Source organism: Pediculus humanus, genomic scaffold (assembly GCF_000006295.1).
Source record: "Pediculus humanus corporis 1103172107363 genomic scaffold, whole genome shotgun sequence".
NCBI lineage: Eukaryota > Metazoa > Arthropoda > Insecta > Psocodea > Pediculidae > Pediculus > Pediculus humanus.
The window spans coordinates 206,970-226,559 of record NW_002986993.1 but is presented as its reverse complement, the minus strand read 5'-3'; the positions used below and the strand labels follow the sequence as shown (position 1 = coordinate 226,559).

General features: G+C 29.6%; 5 protein-coding genes and 1 non-coding gene across 6 annotated transcripts in view; 2 read left to right on the top strand and 4 right to left on the bottom strand.

The window, feature by feature from the left end:
- Positions 1-530: 530 nt before the first annotated feature.
- On the bottom strand, positions 531-3,777 carry Phum_PHUM003740 (DNA polymerase subunit alpha B, putative; the record flags this gene model as incomplete). The annotated part of the gene is made up of 6 exons (XM_002422594.1): positions 531-653; positions 770-940; positions 1,075-1,249; positions 2,392-2,903; positions 2,972-3,242; positions 3,647-3,777. The coding sequence occupies 6 exons, from the start codon at positions 3,775-3,777 to the stop codon at positions 531-533; spliced, it is 1,383 nt and encodes a 460-aa protein (XP_002422639.1).
- A 308-nt stretch (positions 3,778-4,085) lies between these two features.
- Phum_PHUM003730 lies at positions 4,086-4,176 on the bottom strand. Its single transcript, XR_009833503.1, has one exon. It is a non-coding gene; the product is annotated as a microRNA, putative (microRNA).
- Positions 4,177-7,594: 3,418 nt separating this feature from the next.
- Positions 7,595-9,876, bottom strand: Phum_PHUM003720 (uncharacterized protein; the record flags this gene model as incomplete). Its single annotated transcript, XM_002422593.1, has 4 exons — positions 7,595-7,654; positions 7,723-7,777; positions 9,162-9,390; positions 9,798-9,876. 4 exons carry the CDS (start codon positions 9,874-9,876, stop codon positions 7,595-7,597), a joined length of 423 nt encoding a protein of 140 aa, XP_002422638.1.
- Positions 9,877-11,517: 1,641 nt separating this feature from the next.
- Phum_PHUM003710 (uncharacterized protein) lies at positions 11,518-13,602 on the top strand (the record flags this gene model as incomplete). The annotated part of the gene is made up of 6 exons (XM_002422592.1): positions 11,518-11,610; positions 11,681-11,854; positions 11,983-12,276; positions 12,566-12,718; positions 13,034-13,204; positions 13,276-13,602. The coding sequence occupies 6 exons, from the start codon at positions 11,518-11,520 to the stop codon at positions 13,600-13,602; spliced, it is 1,212 nt and encodes a 403-aa protein (XP_002422637.1).
- A 1,125-nt stretch (positions 13,603-14,727) lies between these two features.
- On the top strand, positions 14,728-18,578 carry Phum_PHUM003700 (uncharacterized protein; the record flags this gene model as incomplete). Its single annotated transcript, XM_002422591.1, has 2 exons — positions 14,728-15,931; positions 16,018-18,578. 2 exons carry the CDS (start codon positions 14,728-14,730, stop codon positions 18,576-18,578), a joined length of 3,765 nt encoding a protein of 1,254 aa, XP_002422636.1.
- A 710-nt stretch (positions 18,579-19,288) lies between these two features.
- Phum_PHUM003590 (histone H2A, putative) overlaps positions 19,289-19,590 on the bottom strand; it is a gene marked incomplete at both ends in the record, with an annotated part of 614 nt that continues 312 nt past the window's right edge. Inside the window, one exon of the mRNA XM_002422590.1 lies at positions 19,289-19,555. Within this exon, the coding sequence (XP_002422635.1) occupies positions 19,289-19,555 (267 nt within the window). The remainder of the gene's footprint in view (positions 19,556-19,590) is intronic.

The following is a 19,590-nucleotide window of genomic DNA, read 5'->3' as shown; positions in this document are numbered from 1 at the left end:
AAAAAAAAAACTTGATAGTAATTAAGGAATTTCCCCCCACCTCCACCTTCACCCCCTCCGTAAGGAAACTATTTTTAAAAAGAAAAAACATTTCGTATTTTGGGTGGTATTTTGACCCCCGGGGAAGGGGAGGGGAGGGAATTATACCTCCCAACAACAAAAAAAAAATATATCAAAGAAACAAACCTAAACGAAACGAAAAAATACTTAACTTAACGATTTTATAATGATCTCATTTTTAAAGAGAGAACTGGAGACGGGGAGCGGGAAGGGCGGGGGACGGGGGCGGGGATATTCAACTCCCATTAATGTAAGTAACGGACAACAACATTTAAATAAGAATTCAACCATTTTTTTTTTTTTTTTTTTCTCTCAAACAAAACAACCCGCATTTTAAAAAAATAAATAAATATGTATATACACGTCCGCGTGTATAAACAGCAATAATAATAATAATAATAATAATAATAATTTTATTCAACAACCGCAACGATTCCGAAAATAATAATAATAATAATAATAATAATAAATTATATTTTAACAATATTACCTATGACGTCATTTTTATTTATGATCAAACGTGCATAAGTTCCACCAATGAGTCCTTTGGCTAATCTTTCAGGATTCACGACGACGGTACAATTTTCAACTTTCTGGAGAAAATGAAAAAAACAAAAATAATAATAATAATGATTAATTTTCCACGAGGCATCATTAAAAACGTGGAGAGAGAAAAAAAAAAAAAAAAAAAAAGGTTTTCTTTTGTTACCTGAATAAAATATCGTAAATCCGAGGGTAGAATTAGTATGTGGGGTGCGACGTCGAGTTTAACGTGATCCATCAAGGTCGGATCCAAAGGTACGTCTTTGGCAGGTGCGAGAGGATAAAAACTTTTCTGATGTAAAATGTGCTTTGCTAATCGCGACAATCTTCCACCGTCCTGTGAACTTTTTTATTTTTTTATTTTTTTCAAATCTATAAAATTCCTGTCGTACCTTACGAGTCACCCCACCCCCCTACTCCTCCCCCTCAAACTCACCAACTTATTTCCTCTTTACTCATGTGCAAGAGTACATCCGTCGACGTGACACCGAAAACGACGTCGTCCAACGAAAACAAACAGGGATCCGGAAACAGATGAAGTTTAGGATATGATTTCGTGCATTTTAAAATCATTTCCGGCGTTGGAAAAACCATCGGAGACGTTAATTCCTTGTACGAATTTATTATTATCACTTGAGTTTTGAGCCTGAAACGAAATGAAAAAAAAAAAAATTTCTTTTTTTTCTACGTGCGAATAACCGAACGAAAAAATGCTGCAATAAAATTTTAAATTTAAAAAAAAACTCATCAATTATTTTAAATGATTTTTTTTTTTTTTTTTTTTTTTTTTCCTTTCCCACATCTGTTCATCTGTCAAAATGATAAATTTTCTTCTTTTTTACCCTTTTCTTGTTGTTTTACGAATCATCATCAAACTATGACATGTTGAATATTTTCAAAAGAAAAAAAAAAAAAAAAAACGAAATCACGTTTTATTAAATTTGTACAAAACATTTTTTTCTAGCTTGTATTCATCACGTGATTATGTTTATAACAATAAAGAAAGGAAAACTCGTCATTAAATAATAAATTTTTACAAAACAACCAAAGAATTATTATTATTATTATTATTTTTCCTTTTTTTTTTTTTTACCCAATTTCCAAATTTTCCATTTCTTCGGCATAAAATGGTGGTGGTGGGTGGATACCACTACTACCACTACTACTACCACCACCGCCGCCGCCGCCACCGCCAATAAAAATGGTAGCACAGCAAAAAAAAAAAAAAAAAAAAATTTACACGACCTCACAAGAGAAAAATCATTTTTCTTTTTTTTTTTCTCTCAACCTCCAAGTCATGAATCCAAATAATCATTAAAAAAAATAAATAAATAATAATAATAATAATAATAATAATAATAATAATAATAATAATAATAATAATAATAATAATAATAAAACTTTTCTCTCGCCGCGTGACTCATCATCAAAAACAGGCACAAACTGGAGTCAAATTACTTTAAATTATTCTACCATCTAATGATCATTTATAATATCATCTTGGAATTGGTAAATTACTTTTTTTTTTCCTTCATCTTCTTCTTCATCTTCTTCTTCTTCTTCTTCTTTTTCCTTTCACACTCTTTTGGAATTTGAGAAATTGCTTGGACCGACCGACCGGCCGGCCGGAACATCCGTCATTTTTCTTTTTTTTTAAAGTGAAATAAAAATTTTTTTTCTTAAACGTTTTCTTCAGGTGAGGCGAACATTCATTAACGAGCGAGAACTTGGATAATAATAATAATAATAATAATAATAAAGATAATACAAAAATTACACGTCTCTCACCTTTCTATCGGTTTCATAATTTTCTCCATAATTTTCTCGAGGAAATCTTCCATTGTTTCGGCGAGCATATTTTCCGAAAATACCGGATGATCGGATTCAATGAAGGGTCCGGTCAAAATCAACGCGTGAGGCTCGACATTAACAACTTCTTTCATCAAATCCAAAAGCGGTTGATACGTCATGGAGTCGGATGGCGTGTACGGACCGGAGGCCACCATCACGCTCAGTGGTCCTCCTCCTCCTCCTCCTCCTTTCGTTAACTCATAAGGTTTGAAAAAATTCAAATTGGTATCGGTGTAGAGTTGTTTAACGACTAATCTTTCTTTGGTTAGAGAATATACTTCGGCAGCCACGACTTGACCGGGAAATATCGAGTACTTGGGTAGTACCGACAAATCTAAATCTACGGATGTACCCGAAGCGTTGTCGGATGTGCCTTCGAGAAGGATATTTTTCGATTTAAGACGACCCTCTCCGTCGCAAGCTATGCGACCCACCAAAATAAAAGGCGTCTGAAACAAATTAAAAGAATCAAATCCTGATTCAAGCGAAACCTGATTTAATTAATTAATGTCCTTACGACTCCTCTGTGATTCATCGGCATTTCCTCTTCCAGAGAATATTTTCCAATTATCAATTTTCCTATTTTCTCAATATTATCGTTCCAATAATCCAAATAATCCGTCAGACTGTTGTGCATGTAGTAATAAATTGAATTTTCCACCATATTTTTTATTTTTGCCGTAAAACCGTTTTCGCATTTCCAATTTCTTTCGGTCTCGTCATCGTTGTACCTGAATACGATGGTACCGGCATTCGTACGACTGATGTATTTCGCCGAAGGAGTTAAACTGAAATAAATAAATTTCAAATAAACATTTTATTCAATAGATTATTATTATTATTATAAAAAAACAAAGATTTTATTATTTAAAGTGTTTCGAATCATTTATCAGTAAGCGAAGATAGTTTGTAAAAAAAAAAAAAAAAAACGCTTTAAAAAAGTTATAAATGTTGAATAAGAATAATCATTTTTTTTTTTTTTTTTTTGTTTTGTCGGTGGGGTGCTTCCCCAAAATACTTTTTTTGTTTTTTTTTTCAAGGACCCACCATGTTGAAGGTCTATTACACCCAACATCCTTCGGGTTGTTCATTAAAAAAACGCACGAAACCTAATTAACAGGAAATGATTAATACAATACAATAATTCTTCAAGAAAAACATTTTTTTTTTTTTTTTTTTTTTTTTCACTTACATTGTAGGTGAGTAACTTGCTGGAGAGAAAGTCGCCTGAGGACTTTTATCATAATTATATTTCCTTTTGATTCCACCGCCACCGCTTACACCACCACCACCACCCCCTGGAATTTCCTGACCATCTCTCATCTGCAACGATCATAATAAAAGAATAAATCAATTTTTTTTTTTTTTTAAATCGAGCAATATTTTAATTTACCATCATTATCATTATTATTATTATTATTATTATTATTATTAAATAATTTAATAAAAATCCGCACGCGTGTGTCCATGTGGGCTCATGATGGAAAAATCAATCGGCACGAGTATGGATCTAGTCATGATAATAATCCTACAGGACCAGACCCATATTCATGAAGATTAATTTTTTTAATTTGTTGAGAGATTTATACGCACAATTGATGACGATAACGATGATGATGATGATGATGATATTGATTTTATTATTGTGATGAGTGTAGATCTAGTCACCAGTATAAAAAAAATTTAAGGAAACCAAATCATCACTCATCCAATAACAAAATCCTTTTTTATTTTTCATCTCACCTTTTGATCCTTTTGCCAAAAAAAAAAAAAGGAAAAATTAGGGATACATTTAATTACAATAATCCTTTAATATATATTGAGAAAAACCCAAAAGTTAATAATATATAAAAAATTCAGGGAATGTTTAACTTATGGGCAACATGCGAAACATATTGTTAGTTTAACGTTATCAAAATCTCAGCTCCTTATCTATTCATTCATTCATTCATTCATTCATTCATATGTTTGGCAATAACTTGTGACACGTTCAAATTTATTTCTCAAAACAATTTTCCTTATTCATTAAAATTTGCATTTTTCCATTATTTTTCCCTCAATTCGATTTTTAATACGAGATAAACTTACCGACTCACCTACAACAGTAAAGTAAAACTATTAAGCGATTTTGTTTTCCCCTCCCCTCCCCTCCCCCTCACACACTTTAGTCGCAGCATTAATGAAAATATGGCGAATTTGATTTTTAAAAAAATTTTGCTACTTTTTACTTAAACTATTTTTGTTGTATCGTAAAGAGAATTTTTTTTCTTTCCCATAGCCTATACTACCCCTCCTATATAATTTAAATGTGGGGTCTATCTGGGGTAGATTTTTTTGTGTTCGATCCCTATTTATCCCTACTCACTCTTTCACATACATTATTCTCACGTTTTCTTTCAATTTCGTACACCCTCCTAAACAAAAAAAAATTTTTTTTTTTTTTTTAATAAACCCCATTCTTTTCTTTTCTTTTTTTGTTATTAACCGTTCCCCATGACTATTTATTTATTTATTTATTTAACACTCTCGCATAATCTTCCTCCTTCATTTACCGCCAAAAATATGCGTAAACATATATATATATATATATATATATATATATATATATATAATATTATTTATTTACCTCAGGTTCGAAACTCGCATTCTAATATTGCGGTAAAATAATACCAGAGGTGAAATATTATATCATGTCGTTCATTTATTTACTTTAACGTTTAAACAAAAAAACTGACTTGCTTATTTTTTTTTTTTTTAAATTGCGAATTTACAAATTAACCAACCACCCCTTTTTGAAATTATCGTTCAATCGCATAAACTGAGGGTGGTAACAATAAATAAGTTAACCCCCCGGGGCTCACAAAACATCCTTTAACGAGTACTAAAATTTATTTAATGTACTTGAATCATATATTATGTTATGTACGTATGTACATAATTTTTTTTTTGTAAATTCTACATCTTTTTATGTTCAAACAATTTGTAAAAAATTAATAATTCATGAAATTTGAAATTAAATCCTTGTTTTAAAAAAAAAAAAAAAAAAACCGATTTTGTGGTTTTGAAATAAACATTAATCAAATCGGACATGTTTATCTAACGCATTTAGGTCAATTAATATTAATTTGAAAACCATACAACATTCATTGCCTTTTTTTTAAAATTTCCATTAAAAATTCACTCTAATAAAAAAATTTTAAGGCAAACAAACAGAAACAAACAAACAAAAAAGAGATACAGAGTAAAAAAAAATTCGTTGGTCTATTCAGACGCGTTCACAACCCAACACAAAAAAAAAAAAAAAAAATCCAACCCCAGGTGTAAACCTGTTTTCATGTTTGTCCAGTTTTTTCCCCCCCCCCTCCCGCGGTGTGAATAAACTAAACTTTCATACAAACTATTTTAAGAATACTACTACAAAACTAGTAAGGGAAGGGGGGGAAGAAACAATTCTCCTCTCCCCTGCCTCCCCCTGCCCCCCCTTCCTTCCTTCCTTCCTTCCTCCCTGAAATACAATCAAAGGTTTTCTCATCGATAAAACGTTTAAGCTTTAAACCTCCTTTCATTTCATTTTATCCTCATCATGGATAAATTTAATAAATAAATAAATAAATAAATTATTATGATACACTTTTACACCATTATTTTCACTTAATTTATTTAAAAAAATTAATAAATAAATTCGTAATAAAATTATGCTTGGCTGACGACCGAATAAGTTCATTGACGATACATCATGTCATTTTATTTTAAACGTAAAAAAATATGAACTACAAACGACCTAACCAACGAATTCTTTGTGACTCACCAACAACAAACAAACAAACGAGTTTAACAACAACAACAACAACAACTATGAAATTCAATGCAGGGAAAAAAAAAAAAAAAAGAGCAGACTTATTTTGTTTAACGAAACAAAAATTTAAAAATATATATGTATATACATATAAATACATATCAAATTTTCCGTTATGAAAATCGCGGTAAACCATTTTTTTTTTTTTTTTTAAAGTTGGCAACTATGAAAACACTGAAATTTGATTTACAACTATTTTCACAAAATACCTTGAGAATCTCTTGTTACTTGAATATTTCAATTAGAAAAAAAAAATACATAGGCGCACATATTACCAACTTTTACAAAAAAAAAAAAAAAAAAAAATTTTTTTTTTTATTTTCGGGCGGGATTCCTGAAAAAAAATCCTGATGTAACTCAAATTGAACACTGTTTGGAACGTTCGTACAACGGTCATCATTATCAAAATTTTTTCTTTTTGTTTCCGTTTCTTAATAATAATAATAATAATAATAATAATAATATTTTATTTTATTAATTCTTTATAAACAAATTAACTCGGAAGTGGATTTCAATATTAACGATTATATAAAAAAAAAAAAAAACTCGTAAATCCGACGGATACCCAATGCGCGCGGTCACTAATTTTCTAAGACCAAGCCATGAGCTCGACCTTGAACATTCTTCATCATAAGAGGAAAAAAGAAGTTCAGATTAAACCCGAAAAAGGTAACAGACATAATACACCTTCAAGGGTGTTTGACTTCACTTTAGAAAAATTACAGCGCGTGAATTATAAAAAAACGACGCCTCAAATGTATTTTCACGTTCGAAAATCGACCATTTAAAAACTACGCGACGCGATACGAAATAAATAAGTTGACTACCTGACCCATAACGAATTTCAAATAACGATAAGAGTTTTTTTAAAAAAAATTACAATTTATACATTTATCATATGAAAATCCACTTCTCAATATTATTTTCAACCGTCGTTCCGGACATTTTATATTTCTCAACCAAACCAACAACCACGACTGTGATTGAATGGTTTATGTTTGCCTTAAGTCCAAGGATATTTGCAAACACATCGTGAGTAGTGAACGTCAACATTTAACGAGTATCAAAGTCTACCTGGACCAAGATCTGAGACTTGAAACATCAGGTTAAAATTTTTGTAACAAAAAAAAAAAAAAAATCCGGCTGATGAACAACACAAGACCGAGTTCCTCCCACATTTGTTTAAAACTAATGTTTTACAAATACTAAACATCGAGTATTAGTTACGTTATTCAAGCACAAATTAATTTAGTTTTTTGGATTCGAGAAAAAATTTAGACATTTTCAAAATTTGACTAGGCCAAAAAAGACGTAGTTACCCATTTTCCAAATTTTCCAAAAAAACTAAATAAATAATCATGCACGTATATTATTAGTTATGTTAGTTTAATAAACTTGATTATTAGGCTTACCTTGGTTTTAGGGGTGGTTTCGTTGTACGCCATTATTATCCTAGCTGTTTCATCTCTGAAAAAAAGAAAAAAGAAAATATTAATTAAAATTCAAGATACATTTTTCTGAATTTTCTAGTCAGTCTTGTATTCAAAATATTGAATTATCTATCCAGGGATTCAAACTGTAAATATACTTTAATTCTTAAGTCTATTACAAAACTTGGAAATTATTATGTAATGACTAATATTTTCCATTTTGAATCTCAAAGTATTATATTATTTATATTTGAAACAGTGAGAGAGAGAGAGAGAGAGAGAGAGAGAGAGAGAATGACTTAGCGTTGCAAAGAAATCATCAAATGTGAAGGCCTCCGGTGAGAAAGAAGGTAATTGGACTAGAATTGGAGATGTCTAAACAAAGAAACGTGTCATTACCATGGCTCAGGCCGTGCTGGCACGCCATGTAATTACATGCTAATTTCGAATCCACTTCACGAAGGAATTTTTTTTTTTTTTCTTTTTTTCTACGGTAGAAGAGAAAAACTAAATTTTTATTCATTATTGTTGGGATACAACATGACGTCGAACAATTCTCTTTAAAGAATGTGGCTTCCATTTTCTAGACATGGAAGCAAACACTTGAAACACAATTTTTTTTTACGCGCGCTTTTTCTCCCTACAAAAAAAAAAAAAAAAAAAAAAAAAAAAACGTTCAGGGGTTTGAAAGCGTCGTATACCCTTTTTTTTTTTTTCTTTTAAAATTGCTTTTCAAAAATATTTTATTTTTAAAAAAATACTTTACATTATTATAATAATTCAAATATGTAATAATAACTGAATTATACTGTATAAAATTTTAATACATGAAAATTATTAATAAAGATATTCATTCGAATAGGAAAATTATTTAACAATTTTTAAACCGAATCAAAGTTTTGCATGAAAAATCACAGGAAAAAAAAAAAAAAACTTTTAAATTTTTTTTTGAAAAGCAATGGTCCACAAATTAAATGAAAAATACCATAAAACAGAAATAAATTTATTCGCAATAAACTCTGAAAAAGATCAAAGGTGTAGAAAATTGAAATTTCAAATTGTTAGTAAAATAAAATTGGTAGAATTTCATTTTACATCACCATTTGTATACAATAATAAAAAAGTAATAGAAACACAAATGTAATACAGAAAGCAAAAAAAAAAAAAAAATCTCAAGATTTTAAAACAGAATGAAAACCACAAAAATTATTCGGGTTTATGAACCGTGACAATATCCAGGGTACAATGGCCTAAGTGATGCACTGCTTCGAATGAAACATAATTGTAAAATTAAGTAGGTAAGTTTAATCAGATGATTATAAGAAATTTTTGTCATTAACTATGTAAATTTAAAAGTCAATTTGTAAAAGTACATTAAAATAAAGAAAATCAAATTTGAAAAAAAATAAAATAAAAAATACCTCTCTTTCATTGATGAACCACCGTAAACAGCAGGCAGAGATTTAGTCGATATTGTTTCGCTTGATTTAGTACAAGCTGCAGGCTTTTTAATGTAGTTTTCTCTCTCAAACTTGATAAGATTAGTTTCATTAGGACCTTCTCCACCCAGATAAGACACTGAATATGCCATCCAAGTATCCACAAATTCTTCTGCATCCACCACATTGTGCCTTTTACAAAGTTCCAAACCTATATGATTTAAATAAAAATTATGATGAAGCATGAGAATTTCAAATATCTACTACATTTTATGGGTACTTTTGCATGATTTCAAGAATATTTTTTTAAGAATATGACAAATTTCTAACAACGTTTTATTAATAATACCCACCTAAGTTATGTAATTACTACTGGTGGGCATTAGTAAAACAAATTTATGTTATAGTATCAAGTTCGAAAAAATGTGTGCTGTTAGTACATTAATTTACTACAATTAAAAAATGAATATATTTTTAATTATTTCTTACAATAAAAATATTTAACTCGACAAAATTTTTAACCCCCATTACATAAAAAAAAAAAAATACCTATCATATTATTCTAAGAATTGCGTTATGCATCCTAACTTATTCAAAATTACTTTCATCAAAACTTACACTTTTGAAGAGTTTTATCGCTACAAGAGACCCCTAACTCATCGAAAAACTGTACAATATTTCTTTCAAATTCACTCATATCTTTTACAACTCTTGACAGAAAAAATACCGCGAAAAACAGACGCTAGCAAAGCATGTGCAAGGTTAAAAAACCATGTGACCTTGGCTAAATAAAAAATTACGTTTTAAGAAAACAAATAATATATTTAAAAACACTTTACCTGTAAACGGAATTCAAATTTATTAATTAATGCGAATTAAAAATTATTTAGAACAATAATTTTTTTCTCAGAGCGACTAAAAGCAATAAATTGTAACTGCGCACATACAAATTTCATTTCGTTCTTAACTTCCGGCGTCTACTTCACTAATGTGTAACTGCTTAAATTACTAGCAGTGGATAGTAAATCTACTGCCACGATTATTGTTGTTTATTAGAATTTTAAGCGAGATTCCAATGCTCATTTGTTTTATACTGAAAAATTTTTTAATCGAAAATAACATTAAACAACATTTCGGTATTATGATAAATTTTATTATTTATTTATTTTTATTGCTTAATTTTTCATTAAGTATTTGCACAGACATTGGTTGTAAAACGAAAGCGACTATGTTTAGGGAAATAGAAAGAGAAGGTTTTCATATTACTGTGCATTCGTTGATCGAGCTAGTTGTAGATGTAGAATCGGCGTGGAAATGGGAAAAATGCTCCATACTTTTAAGAGAAAATATTTCAAATTCATTTTATGCTAATCCCGATCAGTTAATGGAACTCAACCGTTCTAGAATAATTCAGGCTTGCACTCCTGATAAAATTAATATTGAAACACCTCGACATTTATCTACAGGGCATTTGGTTTACATTTATGGGGAAATGAAACGGTCTCAAAATTTAATTTTTGTTAATTTAAACTTTCCTTTACATCTGAGGTATCACGAACCTAAAGTTAATGGTGGTTATTCCATGGCTGAATTAAAACCCCCTGTTTTATTATTGAATTGCCCAAATGTGGATTGCAAAAATTTATTCAAAAGTAAAGCACCTTGTTCATTGTGTGGAAATGAAATGTGCTCATGGATGAGAATACCTTTTAACACCAATAAACAAAACATTACATTACCTGTTCCTGTAGGAAATTTAAATCATTTGTGGATAATTAAATTCCTAACTTATTTCTTAACATTTTCTGGTTCCATATATATAATTCTTTCAGTGATTTTAACAAATTGCTAATTTGACAAACAGTTATCAATTGAGTTCCCGATAAATTACAAAAAAAATTTAATTATATTTAAGTATTTTACATTTAGCTAACTTTTCTAGTTTTAAGTCAACAATTGGGGTACATATTTCAATTCATATCTGTAAATTTTGTTTTACACAGGACTGTATTCAGGATAAAATTTTTTAATTAAAATTTGTTTCGGAAAAAAAAATGTCAAAGACCCTCGTAGTCTTCAGAATTAATTTTATTGTAGTTTAAAATCACTTTCTTCTTTTGTCTTGAATATTATATATTTGCTATTTCATTTTTAGTAAATATGTTATATATGAAAAAATTGAAATTAAATCATTTAAGTGTTTAAAAAAAAAAAACAATTTTTCTACTGAAACTTTTGTAATTATAAGTTTTCCGCAAAGTTTTTTAGATATCCTGTTTTTCTAAGAAAATCATTTGTGTTGCACTTACTAAAACAAAAAATTAACTCAGGAACAAAAATGATGACAGTAGAGAAAAGACATTTTGACAATCCTTTTCCTGAATTTGCACCACACAAAGAGAATAATTTGGTAGACCTTCAAACTAAAAAGGTAAATTAACTTTTAAATTTATAATTATTCATTTTTTTTTAATCGTAATTCTAAAATTTTTTTTTTTAAGATTCACACATTGTTTCTTGATAAATTAAAAGCTACCAATCACAAATTAATGGAAGTTCTTGAACAGCATTTACCAAGCGGAAGAAAGGATGGATCTGTGTATACTGGCACAGCTGGTGTTGCTTTGTTATATTTAATGATGCATGAAAAAATAAATAACCCAGCATACTTAGAAGTAAGCCACATAAACACATTAAAGGATACATGATAATACAGTTTACAATAATGGTGAAAGTAGTATTATTTCGTTAAATATTTACATGTCCGAATTAATAGATTTTTGTTTTTTTTTTTTTTTTTTAGAAAGCAGCTGACTTGATTGAAAAAAGTCTAGCTAGGTTGAAAAACAAAGATGTTAGTTTTATTTGTGGTGATGCTGGACCTTTATCAATAGCTTCTGTTATATTTTACAAACAAAATAAAGTTGAAAGGAGTAAAGAGTGTGTTTCACGTCTTTTGGGTTTAATGCCTCGTGTGGCTTCATTGGACAGTAATTTACCCGATGAACTTTTGTATGGAAGAGTAGGATATTTGTATTCACTTATGTTTGTCAATAAATATATACCTGGAATTGTGCCAAATGATTTTTTTAAGCAGGTATGGAGATAATACAAAAATAATAATTATTATTGGAAGATTAGCAAAATGTAAGGTATAAGTTAATTAATTATTTAGGGTAAAAATTTCACTGCTTAAAAAAAAAAATTAAAATATTTATGTGAGAGTTTCGAAGTAAAAAAAAAAAAAAAAACCTGAATTTCTTGATATTTGAAACGTGTCTTACGATATGAAATGTGAATAAAATGTTCAAAAATAATAATAATAATAATAATAATTGAACAAATATTATTAATTGATTATTGTTAAGCAAAATCTAATTTATCAGGTCGTTACTTCCGTCATATCGTCTGGAAGAAATCTTTCCAAGAGGGAAAATATTTCCGTACCTCTTATGTATGAATGGTACGAAGAATATTATTTGGGTGGAGCCCATGGTATTGCAGGGATTTTATACCTCATATTACAGGTAAGTTTCTTTGTTTTAGGTATCCGATCTCGTCGTAAAAAGGGGACAGGAAATTGCATCGTGCGAAAAAATAGGTGTCCCTCTTATGTACGAATGGCATAGCAAAAAATACTTGGGTGGAGCTCACGGCTTGGCGGGAATACTTTTTATTTTGCTCCAGGTATTTAATTAATTAATTATTATCAGGTTTCAAATCGATGGATTCGTAGATTTTGTTCGATTGAAAACTAAAGGGAGTAAAACTAAATATGCAATAATGGTAACAAAAAAAAATTTTTTTTTCAAAATAAATTTTAATGCGTTATAAAATTGTTTTAGGCTAAGCAGTATTTAACTACGGAACAAATCGAACTTGTTCGTCCAACCGTAGATTTTCTCATCGGAATCAGGTACAGCAGTGGAAATTTTCCATCATCGTTGGGTAGTAATAACGATAGATTGGTGCATTGGTGTCATGGAGCTCCAGGATCGGTTCAAATGCTTTGTGCTGCTTACCAGGTAATAATAGGATAGGATTCACATCTGGATTTTTACTGAATTGGAATAATAAATTTTCACTTTGTTTTAAGGTATTTCGGGATCAAAAATATTTAACAGCAGCTGAACTTTGCGGTGACGTAGTATGGGAACGGGGATTGCTGCGAAAAGGTTATGGAATATGCCACGGTGTTGCTGGAAATGCATACACATTTCTCATATTATATCAAACAACAAGAGACATAAAACATTTATACAGAGCTTGTAAATTTGCCGAATGGTGCACAACATACAATCAATATCAAGAAAGAGTTCCCGATAGACCTTATTCACTTTTCGAAGGTTTAGCGGGAACCATTTATTTCCTAAACGACATTCAAGATCCTTTAAATGCTAGATTTCCAGGTTTCACAATTTAAAAGATTATTATTGTTATTATTATTATTGGATAACACACACACACGCACACACCTTTATATTTATCACACACGTGGAATTGTCTAAATTTTTTTATAAATGTTTAATAATTAAATTTCAAATGATGATGTTAAAATTAAATTACCTGTTTGGGGGATTTATTTATAATTTATTAAAATTTGAAAAATAACATTTTTTTATTAAGCAAAAAAAAAAAATGTAATTATTGAATTTTTTGTTTTGTTTTTTTTTTTTTTTTTTTAAATAAAAAAAAATTTAAAAAGAAAAAGTAAATTAAATTCTGTTAAATAATTTGCCCCCCCAAAAAAAAAAAAAAAAAAAAATTTAAATTGTTTAAAACCGTAATGTTTAAATAATAAATTAAATTTTTAAAATTAAATTAAAAATTTTAAATTATTTTATTAGCGATAGTTCCTGTGTTTAAAATGCAAGTTTTTAAGTTTTTTTTTTTAAAAAAAAAAAAAAAAAAAGAAAAAGAAAAGAGGGAAATTACTTTTCCATAGAATAATGTTTCTCATTTAAATTTTGTAAACACACACACACACACATAAAAAAAAAAAAAAAAAAAATGTTAAAAAAAAAAAAGTAATAATTTAATTTACGACTATTTTGGTCTATGGTTATTATTAAAAATTTCAAAAGGTCAATAATATTTATCGAGCAAAAAAAAAAAATATATTTATAAGTTATTTCGTTAAAAAAACTTTATGTATTTAATAAATATCTCGTTAAACGAAATAAATAAATATTGAAAAGTAAATTTGAAATAAAAATTTACAAGTTTTTTTTTATATATAAAACTAATTCAAAGCAATGGAAATAGTACCTTTCCATAGTGCATCCCAACAAAAGAAATTGTTTGATATTAATAAAAATTCTTTTTCAGGCAGGGAAAATAACATTTAATTAAATTAATAAATTGAAATAATTTTCAAATATATATATATATATATATTTATTTTTATTACGTTTAAATTGTAGTTCTATTATGTACACATGTATAATTCCGTTAGTTTTTTTGGTTTTTTTTTAGATCAGAGAAAATTTTTATTTTCCAGTGAGTCACATTATTTAAATTGACACCCACCCCCCTCCCCACCCCAAATATGAGAGACATTCAAGAAAGTTACATTTTAAAAACGGACGAAATAGAGGGAAGAAAAAAAAAATCTAAAAATTATAATCCGGAGCAAGATAATAATAACTGCAATTGTTATACTCCAGAACAAATTAAATTACATCATTATCATTGTCCGATGGAAAAAAAATTATGTCCGATTCATCATGGAGAAAATATAAAACGTAAAATATCATCCGAAGTGGGTTCCCTATGTCCCAAAACCCTTAAAGAGGGTTTGTTTAATCCTTTTCATTCGGTTGGAACCCCCCAATGTTATTCGACATCAGATTATTATTCAAAAACTCATTTACTCAAATACGAATTAGTTAAAAACAAAGAAGTGCAAACGAATATAAGCGATTTTAAAAAATTAGATTTAAATATCGAATCGAGAAATACATTAATTAAATCGAGTAAAAAAACAATTTCAATTAAATCCGATAAAATAAAAAAATATAAAAAATGTTTTTATTCGCCCTGTGAATCTTTGGCTCGTGTTTCGATAAATAAAAAATTAGGAAACGATTTAGAAGAAAAAATATCGATTAAATCAAAAGATACGTTAAGTTCTTATAACGATAATTTAAATCTATCGAATGATGTTTGCGATTTAAAAAGGAAAAAAATCAAAGATGTTAATTATAATAATAATGATTTTGAATGTTATTATTACAACGAAGATAAATCATATTTACAAAATAAAATTGGAATTATTAAAACGACAGAAGATGGAGGAGATGGAGAAGAAGAAGAAGAAAAAGAAAAAGGATTTGATGATGATGATGTTGATTTACGTTGCAATTATCATTTACAAAACGAATTAAAAAATTCCGATAGTAATTATTGTCAACCATTTTTTGTTTATCCCTCTAGTTTATTAGAAATGGGTTTGAAAAAATTAAGTCTTTCGAAAAATAAAAATTCCGACAAAAATAATTCGATGGAAAAAACTAAAAAAACGAGTAAAAAATCTGTAAGCGAAAATTTCGATAATAATAATGATGTCGTCGGCGATAATTCTAAAAAATTTGAAAATCGTGAAACGGATAATGAAAGTTTTCCATCTGATAGTAACGAATCTGTTTTTTTCACGCCATTTTTATTGGTGCCCAAAGGTTCGGATACGGATAAAAAAGAAAAACACCCGGTGGAAAAAGAAGTTCAAACCAATGATGCTCATCCTAAAAAAAGTAGGTTTAACAAAATTGTGACGTCAAAATTCGAAATTTAATTAATAATAATAATAATTTTATTTGTGTGATTCTATTGACATTAGGTACGTTGAGGAAATTTTCATCTGAAACGCATCCAAAGTCAATAACCTCGCGTGATAATCAAGAATCTGTCAAAGAACTATCAAAAGATATTGGTACCAATACCAGTACTAAATGTTTAGTGACACCACGAATCGAATCAAAAGGTGAACTTCGTACTCCGACCAGTTCAAAAACTGACAATATGCAAAAAAGAAGTAAACCCTGTTTCAAAGATGCAAGCACTCAATTTCCCAGTCACAAACTTTCCATTTTACCAATGGTAAGTTCGGAACATTCAAAGAGTGAAATAAAACCAACTTTAAGAAAAATGCCTGTTGAAAAACCGACAAAAGAAAAGGAAGAGCCTGTTAATTCGGTGAAAAAATATAAAAGTACAATGGGAGTTCAAACGGATTCTTCTCACATTGCTTTCGAAAGTGATAAAAAACATAAGAATACAAAAGCAGCACAAACGGAATCAACTCATACAGTAAATAACATTTTGGGAAATGATTCAAAACATCAGGATACAAAAGCAGCACAAACGAATTTGCCGGAAAATTTAGAAACTCCCAGAAGTGAAACATCGATTGAAGAAGAAACGACAAATATTAAATATCAAAAGAGATCCCCTATGGTACCTATGGTACCGACGACGCAAAACACAGCACCGGAAACCCCACCAAAAACATCAATGAAAACGATACAAACTGATTTTTCTTACGTGGCAGGAGAAGGAGGAAGAGTACCTCACGGATGTTATTGCGAAGAATTAACACAAACTGAAAATAATGAAACTTTAACAATTTTCCCTCCTTCTCATAAAAATCGTAGAGCTCTATTAATGAATAACGACGGTGATACAAATTCGGAAAATCCATTATGTACGGATTTGGATAAATCATTTTCCGAAAGTCAGGTATCCGAATTAAAAATGTTTGGTCAAGTTAAAGAGGGTAAAAAAATTCTTCAGGTTGATTTTGAAAGACATCAGAAAACAAATTGTACGATATCAACGAATACATCGAAAGCAAACGACAGCAATTCTTTTGATTCAAATGATGGTAAATTACCGGAAACTCCCATTCAAATCACATCATTTTCAACGGAAAAAGCAAATCCCTCTCCCGTTTCCGATTTGAGTGATTTAATTAAAATAATCGATCGGTGTTTTGATAAAATGACAGAATTTAAAGAAGGTGGACGATGTCAATGTTTTGTCAATTCGAACAGCGAATTTTACGAAAAAACAAATTTGGAAAAAAATTCCCAACAAGTTAACATACGGCAAAGCGTGCCGCTTAATAAACAATCAAATACATCCGAAGTACTCATATGTAAAATATGTTTAAATAAAATTAAAATTTTCACCGAAGATAAAAGCACGACCACCGAAAATGAAATGAATGGCACAACCGCGAGAAAGGTACAAAATAACACGGATTCGAAATCGTCCATATCGGGAGAACAGAAAAGGGTACGGGATAGTTCGATTCCGGTTCCGCGAAAACCACCCCCAGTTTCCGATTTGAGTTCATCATCGGGTTCGAGATTGCCCCCAAATTTAAAAAAATCACCGGAAAATTTAACCGGGGATAAAAATTCTGTGGCATTTAATGAAGGAACGAAAAAAAATTCCAATCAGGGATTCGAAAAGAAACCTAATTCAAAACCATCTTCCAGGAGTCACTCTCAAACAAATTCTAATACCTCAAAGAACACCGGAAATGATTCAAACGATAAACAAATCCCTTCGACATCGAAATCAAACGTTGAACAACAGCGAAAACCTCCGAGATCCAGTAAATCCCACAGCAATTCATTTACTTATTCCGTTATCGTATCACCCATGTGGCCCAAACAAATGTTACATAATTTACAAGAAAAAGCGATAAAACATTTGTGTAAAAAAAAACAAGGGAAAAAATATAAAACGTTATCGAACGAAGATGGTGGTAGTAGAACAACAACAACAACAAGAAGGCATCGTTTAAAAGAAAATTTATTAAACGATGATGAAATAAATGAAAATTCATGTTTTATTTTACGTCCGACAAAATCCGAATGTTGGTCTCATAATTACGTTGAAGAAAATGTCGAATATGACGAATGCGTTAATACAAACACGACGACGACGAGTTGTAGTAGTAAAAATCGTAAAATAAAAAGTGCAAATTTTTTTTGGATCCCTGCTTTTTCGACAAATGATTCATTGAATAACGCCGCCGCCGCCGCCGCCATATGTCAAAATGAACCTTTAAAACATAGAGAAAAACATAAGGAAAAAACCGGAAGTAGAGAAAAAAAACAACATGGAGGATTCAATAATGAAACATGTTATGGGGATCACGTGGATTCAGATAGCGTACATTCATCGTATGTTTTCGAAGAGGATAAATTATATACAAAATCATGTGCAAGCATAATACAAGATATATTAACGTATTTTCATGAAAAAACCAATAATTCTAGACCGTTGGAAAATATTAATGAAAAAGATGGCGATGAAGTGACAGGAGAACAAACTGATTTTACACAATCGAATGATGATGATGATGATACTTCTGAAAATGAATCGTGAATTAATTAATTAATTAAATGGAAAATTATTCGAATTGATTGAATATAATTAATTAAAGAAGGAAAATTTTCTTTTTTAAAAACAAACAAAATTTACTTACGGTAATCCATGTCATTAAAAATTATATCAAATGTGTGTCTAACACGTTTGTTACACTTTATGAAAGTTTATAGAAAAGAAAACTTGGTACCCATTATTATTAAAACTTGGGGTATTTTTACAATAGTTTGCACAAATAACGACAAATTTCTTAAATGACAGTTTTATATATTCGATCTTATAACGTTTATTATTATTACTGCAACTTGTAAGAAGAAGAATAATAATAATAATTAAAACCACATTGTAAACCAGTTTATTATTATCAAAAAAAAAAAAGTATAAATAATGTATTATTAAAAAAAAAAAAAAAAATGTTTTTAAAACTATGTTTATTAATAAATACAAAAATAAATCCTAACCAACCTTTTTATTATTTTAATAAATTTTTAAATCCTTAATTCCTGTAAAACCTTCTGAGGTGATCGAATTCATAATACGTCCACATTAATGAGATATAATAGGGTGAGAATTCATTTCCATGGGAAATTAATGCAAATGGCAAAAAATGAGACCTTAAAACATTCAACAAAACGTGTTGTCAAATTTTTGGCCCTGAAAAGGGCCGGTTTAAACGACGTAGAGAAAAATACAAATGAATCAATTTCAATTTAAGGTTTCTTTTCCGTTTTCTTGGGCAAAAGAACAGCTTGAATGTTTGGCAAAACACCACCTTGAGCGATGGTGACTCCAGACAACAATTTATTCAACTCTTCGTCGTTCCTGATGGCCAACTGCAAATGTCTGGGAATGATACGAGTTTTCTTGTTGTCACGAGCAGCGTTTCCAGCCAACTCGAGAACTTCAGCAGCCAGATATTCCATTACTGCGGCCAGATAAACAGGAGCTCCCGCTCCGACTCTTTCGGCATAATTTCCCTTCCTTAACAAACGATGAATTCTTCCCACCGGAA